The 9,889-nt window shown below is 34.5% G+C and overlaps 2 protein-coding genes across 6 annotated transcripts; both read left to right on the forward strand.

Moving 5' to 3' along the window:
- Window positions 1-249: 249 nt before the first annotated feature.
- LOC108821527 (aspartic proteinase Asp1-like) lies at window positions 250-2,344 on the forward strand. Its single transcript, XM_056999820.1, has 9 exons — window positions 250-440; window positions 595-712; window positions 793-954; window positions 1,063-1,331; window positions 1,401-1,539; window positions 1,630-1,827; window positions 1,918-1,963; window positions 2,044-2,131; window positions 2,221-2,344. The coding sequence occupies exons 1-9, from the start codon at window positions 250-252 to the stop codon at window positions 2,342-2,344; spliced, it is 1,335 nt and encodes a 444-aa protein (XP_056855800.1).
- A 3,293-nt stretch (window positions 2,345-5,637) lies between these two features.
- LOC108822825 (receptor-like cytoplasmic kinase 1) lies at window positions 5,638-9,405 on the forward strand. 5 transcript variants are annotated; one of them, XM_018596006.2, is made up of 7 exons: window positions 5,640-6,064; window positions 6,906-6,958; window positions 7,127-7,186; window positions 7,268-8,028; window positions 8,108-8,343; window positions 8,444-8,570; window positions 8,657-9,401. In XM_018596006.2, the coding sequence occupies exons 4-7, from the start codon at window positions 7,944-7,946 to the stop codon at window positions 9,001-9,003; spliced, it is 795 nt and encodes a 264-aa protein (XP_018451508.1). In that variant the 5' UTR covers window positions 5,640-6,064; window positions 6,906-6,958; window positions 7,127-7,186; window positions 7,268-7,943; the 3' UTR covers window positions 9,004-9,401. The 5 variants fall into 5 exon arrangements, with proteins under 5 accessions (XP_056855796.1, XP_056855799.1, XP_056855797.1 ...); XM_056999816.1 differs by having other exon boundaries at window positions 5,638-6,064; window positions 7,268-8,343; window positions 8,657-9,405; XM_056999819.1 differs by having other exon boundaries at window positions 5,638-6,064; window positions 7,509-8,343; window positions 8,657-9,405.
- Window positions 9,406-9,889: the final 484 nt, after the last annotated feature.

Below are 9,889 nucleotides of genomic sequence, written 5' to 3' on the forward strand. Positions count from 1 at the left end.
GACGAGGAAGAAAAAGTTGCTTGCTAAAAAGAATGATGGGCCGAGCATATTGGGCTTGTATATTGTACAACTCTCGGCCTTTTAAACAATCGTAGTTCCCGCGTGTCCAACAAGCTTTGTGAACGTTGCGGACTGAACTTTATAGGCAAACTGCAAGCAACGGAGTTAAACCTTTTTCATTAAAGCAGCAAATCCTCTTTTTGTTGCCTGCTGTTTCATTTCTTGGGCTTTCTTGGGGAAAAAGAAACGATGAATCTCAAAAAGGAGCTGTTTCCATGGGTTTACTTCTTCTTCTTCTACGTTTTCCTCGTCGTCTCTTCTCGCGTTCAACCTTCGGAAGCTGCTACTAAAGACTCGCCCAAGGGAGACGTGAAGTTACAGAATCATCTACTTGCCTCCTCCGTCGTCTTTCCTGTATCCGGGAACGTTTATCCTCTTGGGTAACTTAAACCTCTCTGCTAAGTTTCATCTCTTTCGTTTGATTCCCTCGTAATTTCTTTGAGATTTTGATCTTCTTGGGGATACTTTGTTGCTTGAGTACTTTTAATGTGAATTCTTGACGTTAATCTTTTACGACTATGGTTTTTATTTCAGGTACTATTATGTGTTGCTTAACATAGGAAACCCACCTAAGGTCTTTGACTTGGACATTGACACTGGCAGTGATCTCACTTGGGTTCAATGTGATGCACCCTGCAAAGGTTGCACAAAGGTATAAATTTAATTTTCTTTTAGTGACATTGCTTTTTAATTAATGCCATGTTCATCATATCTCTCTCTCTCTCTTTGCAGCCACGTGATAGTCAGTACAAACCCAAATGCAACACTTTACCTTGTTCGCACATGTTGTGTTATGGCCTAGACCTTCACCAGAGAAGACCTTGTCTCGACCCTCAGGATCAGTGTGACTATGAAATTGGATATTCAGATCATGCATCTTCTCTTGGTGCTCTCGTTACTGATGTGTTCCCTCTCAGACTTGAAAATGGATCCACTACGCATCCCCATTTGACATTTGGGTTTAGTTTTCTTCACCCATTTGAATTCATAAGCTGTAAATAGTTGGTGATCTTTGCTTGTTTCTTTTTTTTCAGATGTGGGTATGATCAGCAGAGCCCTGGTCCACACCCTGCTCCTCCAACAGCTGGTATGCTTGGCCTTGGCAGAGGCAAAGTAAGCATCTCATCACAGCTTAGTTACTTGGGGATAACCAAGAATGTGATTGTGCATTGCTTAAGTAATGATAATAGTAAAGGCTTTCTCTCTATCGGAGATGAGCTTGTTCCTTCTTCTGGAGTTACGTGGACTTCTTTGGCTCTTAAGTCAACTAGGTGAGAGAGAGCATCATCTTCTTTATAGTTGACTTAAGAGCTGAAACTCACTCTTCTGTGTTTCTTTAGTAAACACTACATGACTGGACCAGCAGAGCTTCTCTTTAACGACAAGACCACAAGTGTCAAAGGCATTAACTTCATTTTCGATAGTGGAAGCTCGTACACTTACTTCAATGCCCAAGCATACCAAGCGATTCTTTCTCATGTAAGATCCAGTTTCTTCTCTGAAAGAACAAAAAATAAAAAAGGCTTAGCTTCTTACCTTTTTGGTGTTTAAACCACATCTTGTATGTAGATACGTAAAGATTTGAAGGTTAAGGCTTTGATGGAGACAAAAGAAGATAAAAGCTTACCGGTCTGTTGGAAAGACAAAGAGCCTTTGAAATCAGTATATGATGTGAAGAAATACTTCAAGACTATTACTTTAAGATTTGGGAGTCAAAAGAAAGGTCAGCTGTTTCAGGTTCCACCTGAGTCATATCTCATTATCACTGTGAGTCTCACATATGATGACCTGTATCTGTATATTACATATAAAAAGGTCCATGGCTTGAGACTGAGAGTTTGTTTTTTTTGTTTTCAGGAAGAAGGATCTGAGATCGGGCTCGATAACTACAACATCATTGGAGGTAAGTAGACAAGATAAACCAAAGTTTGTTTATGTTCATCAACAATGTGTGATATGAGTATATGTGTGTGTGTGTGATAGACATATTCTTCCAAGGGATAATGGTAATCTATCTCTATGAGAAGCAGAGGATTGGATGGATTCCTTCAGACTGTGACAAGCTTCCCAAGTTCTGAACCCTCTTTTCTTGGTCCACTTTTCTTTCTTGTTGTAGCTGTTTCTCCAACTTCATCATTTTTATCCTTTTTCTGTATACAGTGTGAATCACGACCGTGGAGGAGTTTTGTCGAAGGAGGAGGAGTATCAAAGAGGCTTTGGTTTGATAAGATGGCTTTTCCCGGGAACTGATTCTTCTAAGAACAAGAAAGATGTAGAGCTTTGAGGTGTTTTTTAGTGGTGACATAAAAAATGTTTTTGGTTATTCTGTTTCATTGAAACAACAAAGGACATTTATTGTGAATTTATATCTCTCGTGTAAGTCATCATCAGATGTAATATAGAAAGGAACTCAAAGTCATCATCAGATGTAATATAGAAAGGAACTCAAATCTTGAGAGTGCAAAAATGCATTAGAGTTTTGTTCAAAAAAAAAATGCATTAGAATTCCAGAAAAAAAAAATTGAGTAGTTTTCTACCAGTGTGAATATATAATAAGATAAAGAAAAACAGCCTGAATTAACCAAACTACCACTATAAAAACCAAAATGTGAAAAAATAGTGAAAGGAAGTCTGAGTGAGAGACTCCAAACCAATATTTATTTTATGCACATTGCAAAACAAAAATCAAATACTCTTCATATTAGAAAAAACAAATCAGTTATATTTTTATACACAGTCAAGACTTGAGTTAAACGTACTAAAGCATTAATAGTTAACCATTACTTTTTGGAATTATATTGAACAAAGATTGGTTTTAAATAAATTTATTTCAAATAATTGGAATGGAATTAATAATATTTGATCAATCTAAACATGCGAAAGTATTTTTATGTTTGCATTTTAAATGAAAGACTATATAATTGGTCAATACTACTAACAATTTTCCACGAACAAAGACTGAAAGAGTTACATATAATTATAAGGGTTTTTTTGCAAAATTGACTCACAACTTAAAGTCAAACACAAAACTAATTTTTTTTTTCTTTTGAATTTTTTTGCTCTATCCACCCTACAAGTTCAGATTATTCACGAAAATGTCATTACGCACAGATCAGAAAAACCTGCATATCAAGCCCAAATCTGAAAAACCTGCATATCAAAAAACATTCAAATGACTTAAAACACACATAAAATGAGTAGAAGATTAGATATATATACTTTTATAGAACACACAACGTACATATCCAAATAGAAGATGAGAATCATCTGATTAAAAATCTGCAAAAAGATAGATTATTGAGAAAAACATGAGACAAAACTGAAAAATTCATATAAAGTTTGGTGGAAGATTAGATAAATTTACCTTTATAAAACATACAAAAATACATATTTAAAATTAATAAATCTACCTTTAAATGAGTGGAAAATGAGAACTATGTGATGAAAAATCTGTAAAACAAGATAAATTAGTGAGAAAGACATGAGACAAAAACAATAAATTGATATAAAGATAAATAAATATAGATAAATAAATATAGATATATAAATATAAATAATTATTTAAATAAATAATAAATGATAAAAACAAATAAGATATTTTTAATAGTTTTGAACTATATGTTTTCAAATTAAAACTTTTTGCAATAACTTATGGAAATTGTTTTCATTTTTTCTTTTCATGTTTTCTTTTCAAAATTTTGAAAATTTTAAAACACAATAACAATAATTAAGGTAATTAAACCAACTACTTAGAATTGATATATTCTATGGAACTAATTCTAGATAATTAGAAATATATGAACAAAATATATTAGATATAAATAAGACATAATGGTTGATTATAAGGTTGAATATGGGCCACACCCAGGTTAGACGCCCCTCAACTACCGATTAAACATTATTTTGTATTAATTTTTATTAATTAATTAAGATATAAAAGCCATGTCAACATCCGTAAAAGCCACGTCAGCATCAGTTACCATTTGACTAACGGAGATATAGACAATGTATGGATAAACCTAAATATCTATTCATATATGAAATTTGAGTATATTGTGTGTTGATGTATGTTTTACCACATGATACATGTTTATGTACTGATCGGGACCGTTACCTCTGTTGATGAATGAATTTTCCGATTTCCCTTTATCCCGCATCGTTTTCTTTCAATTCATCAAAACCATGAATCATCATTGATTTAACTATTAGAATCTCTATTTACAAGAAATTCAATGTGCTTTATCATCCAAATCATTTCTCTCATTAATCGTATTATGAAATCTCCTATGAATCTCATAGTTGATGCCAAGCATTTCAAAATGTCCTATTTAAGTTAATGAGATCATTGGTCTTAGACTTTCAGGTAATGCTCTCTATATCTTTCTGCATGTCTTCCAAACTGATTTGTCGAATCTTTGTAACCTATTCAACAAATGCATCATCACATTCACTCGATGTTAAAGCCTACATTGACTGGGTATAGCTCGATTCTTTTTAAGTTGACTTTATAATTGAGTGGGGTTGTGATTCGGTGTGATGTGATTTATTTCTGGCTTTCAGTTGGCCTTTAAATCGATTTGTGCAGTTCTATTTTTTTTCACTGGTATTCTACGTATATCTATAAGCTATTCACTGATCTAAATGTGGCTTGATCCGAGTTTTATAGACTATGTGAGAGATTAATATTCATTGACAATTGTGATACTTGCAAGAGTTTGCTTACACATCTATATGTAACAATTTCATTTGTGATACTATGCAAGAGTTTGATGTAAAAAAATAGAAAAATTAGATATCTATAGGAAAAAATACAAATACTGAAAAATATGATAATATTTGATTTGGGCATCTCACCCTCAGTTAGGGCCATGGTAAGTGACTTCACTGAAATATACCCATTGCAAAACAAATAATCGAATTTTAAAAAGAAGGTAAAAGCAATAGAGAGAGTCCCACTTGTTTATTAAAAAAAGTGCAGGTCAATAATTTTTAAGATTATCATTTATATTATATAAATTGTTTTGTTTTGAACAAAATAGATAAAATATCTGTAAATATACGTAAATATTCATTAATTTTCAGATACCCAAAAATGGATATCCATATTTTTCGAGATAAAACAAATCGAAAAATTAAATATCGATAAAGATATCCATAAAATAATAAAAAATCACAAATATTAAAAATATGATAATATTTGATCTGAGTAACTCATCCTAATCAGGGCCATGGTAAAAGCAGCTCCAACTATAGTTTTAGAAAGGAGTTATAATACCTAAAAAATATAAAATCAGAAAAATAAGAGAGACAATTGGTAAAAGTTTGTTAATTAAAAAAAACTAAAAAATAAATATATAATTATATGATTAGAATATTAATATATTATTTTCTTTTAGGGCTCTTCACCATTGAAGTACAAATAATCGAATTTTAAAAAGAACCGGAAAAGGTGTTGCCCAAAAAAAAAGTACCGGAAAAGGCAATAGAGCGGGTCCCACTTGTTGATCAGAAAAAAAAAAAAGGTCCCACTTAACAACATCAGCTTTCCAGCCTTTACTATATAAACACTTGAGCCTACAGAAATAGACTTTTACAGAAACTCTTCGCTCTCCCAAGAAAACACAAAAACAAATCCGAGTTTTAGGGTTTCGTTTCCTCAAAAAATTGATTTCTTCGTTACTTCTCTGTCGATTCGTTTCTCTCCCATTCTTTGATTTCGAATCCGAAAAACTAGGGTTTAAGCAATGGCGACAGCTACAAGTCAGGGTCGTGATCCGCTGTTCGTGTCTTCTTCCTCCTCCTCATCAAAATCTGTTCGCGCGGCAGCGATAAGGATTAGGTTTGCGGATATCATTGTTAAGTCGAGTAGTAACAAGTCTGAGGCAATGCTGAAGATCAGAAGAGAGAAGCAGCTTCAAGAAGAAAAAGCAAGAATGAAAATCAGACAAGAGGCAAGGCTTGCGGTGCTGAAGGTTGAAGAAGAAGAAGCAAGATCCGATTGTAGGTATGAAAATCCTCTGTCTGTCGAAAAAGAACTGTTAAATCTCATTGGCGGTTCCCGTCGGGCAAGAGATCGATCTTTGCTTAAACAGTTTGGGTTGGTTTTAAAACCCAATGTCGATGATGATGTTCTTGATGATCTTGAGGAAGGTCAAATATTTTAGAGTCCTCTAGTAGAAGAGTATCGTATCGTGACTAGTTAAAAAGATATAATCTTTTGCATAGAAACAGAGTTTGGTTTGGTCTTAACGAGTGTTGATGATGATTTGGAGAAAGCTGAAGTCGTTTAGAGTCTAGTATCCTGAGAATCTTTTTGTTTTTTGTTTTGTTCTGTATTCCTGTGATCATTGTATAGAATTGTTTGTTGCCTACTTCTTCTTGAAGTGGATGATCATCGTGTAGAACTGTTTGTTGGCTAATGGGTCTTTGTTTCTATATGAAAAGTCTTGTTTTTTTACTTGTCTTGTCTTGTCTTCTTTTCTTACTCTGCTTTTGTTAAACCCATTCGGAGTTTCTTAGTCTTCTTGGCTTCATTATAACATTTATTAAATTCACTGCTCATGTCATTGCTTAAGTGGACATTGCCTTAAATTCGTTGGTTCTGTTTATATTTGGTCCTTTCATAAATCATCCTTTGCATCTCTCTTTGATCTTTCTCCTTTCTGTTTCAATGACATTTTTCTCGTGATTCTGTTACACTGTTACACTATCTTCTGTGAACATTGGTGTAACCGAACTCTGTTTCTTACGAAGAACATATATGTCTGAATTGGCTTTTGACCATTTTTTAAATTTTATTATTGGGCTTCTTTCTAACTGCTTTTTGTTCATCAAATGCGTTGCAGATCTTAGGAATGACAAACTGTTCTTGATTGACCACCATGTTACAAGTGCTCAGGTACACATAATTTTCTGTCTGTCATATTGGTTTTGTCTTTAACCCCGTTCCTGGATCAGAAAGTTTTGCTTGGAATGGTTAGACCACAAAGAGGCTTACATGAAAAAAACTGTCTTTATACTCCGTGTTTGCTTCTTTCAGCCTTTCCTGAATTTAAGCTTTTTGCAGATATTCAAAGGAATCAGAGGAAATCATTCTTGCATAGCAGACATGAATATCGTAAACAAGGTAAAATGGCTAGATGATACTTTTGTTGTTGGCTCTAACTTTGGTCTTCCTTTGATTTTAGTGGTTCTCTGTTCTTGACAGACTTTAGGTTGTGTATCGGTTTATAAATGCGAGAGTTCCGGCTACGGAACCAATGATCATACAGATGTATAAAGAAGAGTTTGGTGATGCATCAGAGCTTACACAAGCACCAGCTGTCGGATAGCAACTAATTAAGATGAGTTGGTCGCGATTCGAGTGTTGTGGTGGTAGGACTAAAGTTCGGGTAGTTCCATGCAAGTCTGGAACAGAGTTCTTTTGGTGGAGCGTACGTTTTGTATAGAGAAAGTTTGTGAAAGCGCCAATGATATAAGAGAGACGAAGCAAGCAACATCTAAGATGAGAAGGAGATAAGAGTGTGAACCATTGCTGATGAGTTCTGATCTGGTGTTTAATAAGACACTGGACCTGTAACGTTTGTTTATATAGACGGTAGGAGTGAAGACCTTATAAGCTATGGAGTTGGATACAGTGCAACAATGAAGGAAATAAGGAAAACAGCTGTAACGATGACGCCATATGATGAGTTGACTGCTTAGATAAAAAAAGTCACACTGACGATGTGAAGTAGTGTTTTACTGTGAAACAGTGTCTGTGGGTAGAGCATGTGGACAGTGCAATCTTTCGTCGGTTGACTGACTGGAAGTGGCGTCTCTGATATTAGTATGCATCCTTCCAATTAAATTCCTTTTGATATAATAGAAGAGCAGTTGTAATCATGAGCTGTTTCGGTTGGTGTGGGTATGGTGATGGTTTCCGTAATGCTGATGATACTAGACCAATGCCAACTCACGTCCCTGCTGGTATCTCTCCACTTCCTAATATCATTACTCCCCACTCCTTTTTGGCTTCATGTGTGTATTATTTTTGATTTTCCTAAAGGTGACAGTGGAAGCCACTATCTAAGATCTGATCCACCCATGAATCAGCCTGTTGTTCATATGGAGCCTATTTCTGTACCAGCCATTCCTGCTGATGAGCTGAGTGATGTAACCGATAACTACGGTTCCAAGGCCTTGATCGGTGAGGGCTCTTATGGAAGGGTGTTTCACGGTGTAACATCTGCTATCAATAAACTTGATTCTAGCAAGCAGCCTGACCAAGAATTTCTTTCCCAGGTATACTAGTACTACAAAGCACATTATGGTTTGTCCTTTGAGAGTGTTCTGTCTACTTTTGTTTTGGTAATGAGGTAGAAGTTCTTTTTTTTTAATACAGATATCAATGGTTTCGAGATTGCGACACGAGAATGGTATTGCACTTGTGGGTTATATTGTTGATGGCCCTTTTCGTGTTCTTGCTTATGAGTATGCTCCTAACGGATCTCTTCATGATGTCCTTCATGGTGAGTGATTCACGTTATATGATGGATTAGTCTCACTGGAGAGAGTTGAAGATATTGAAACTATGGTACCTTTTTTGGTGGTGCAGGCCGAAAAGGTGTGAAAGGAGCGCTGCGAGGTCCTGTTATGACGTGGCAACAGAGAGTCAAAATCGCTGTTGGTGCAGCCAGAGGACTCAAGTACTTGCACGAGAAGGTCAACCCTCAGGTTAACCACCGAGACATCAAATCCAGCAACGTGCTTCTCTTTGATGATGATGTTGCCAAGATTGGTGATTTCGATCTCTCTAATCAAGCGCCTGACATGGCTAATCTAACTAATACTATCCAGACCAGACGACATGTCTGGCTCGTCAATCAGTCCAACAACACTCGTTCTTTGACTAACTCAACTCAGACGGTAGGACATGATGGTATACTAGATCCTTGTAACTAAAGCCACATAGGGTTTTAAACTTTTAGTTTTTCTTCTTTTTAATGTGCAATTCTCCTAAATACTGTATATTATTTTCAAGTTTTTGTCACAAAAAAAATCCTAAAAAAGAATGGTTAAAAAAAAAATCCTAAGGAAGAAAATGACTAAAATTAGGGGTGGACATTTCGGTTTAGTTTCGGGTTCGGTTTGGTTTGGATAATTTGGGTTTTATAAAACTCAAACCAATTAAAACCAAAGTAGCTTTGGTTTGGGTTCGGTTTGGGTTTAATTCGGTTCGGTTCAGTTCGGTTTGGTTAGATTTAGTTCGGTTTACATTATTATGGTCTAGTTTGGTTTGATGTAGTTCGGGTTGGTTATAAAACATGAAGGCATTAGTTTTATACTTTTATTAAAAAAATAATCAACTCATAAACGATAGAGTGAGAATATAAAAACTTATGCTACATGATTTTATATATAATAGTATTATTTGAATCGTATTTATAATTTTTTAAAGATATGAAAGTTATGAAAAAATGAAAAATGAAACTTTAACTAAAATTTACAATATGTTAATACATATATATATATAAATATCATATATATTTTTACTATATATATATTGGATTATCGGTTTAGTTCGGTTTGGTTCGGTTTAAACTCAAACCAAACTAAACCGTTCGGGTTAAGTAAAACATGAACCAACTGGGTTACATAAAGAGCACGGTTTGGTTTGGTTCAGTTTAACTTCGGTTTGGTTGGTTCAGTTCGGTTCGGTTTGAGTTTTTTGCCCACCCCTAACTAAAATGCTAATATCATAGATATAAAAATAAAAATAAAAATAAAAAAGTAAAAAAAAAACTTTATTATAGTTTAAGATTATATGTTTTCAAATTCAAAAGCTTTA

This window comes from Raphanus sativus, unplaced genomic scaffold, assembly GCF_000801105.2.
Source record: "Raphanus sativus cultivar WK10039 unplaced genomic scaffold, ASM80110v3 Scaffold2100, whole genome shotgun sequence".
Taxonomy (NCBI): Eukaryota; Viridiplantae; Streptophyta; class Magnoliopsida; order Brassicales; family Brassicaceae; genus Raphanus; species Raphanus sativus.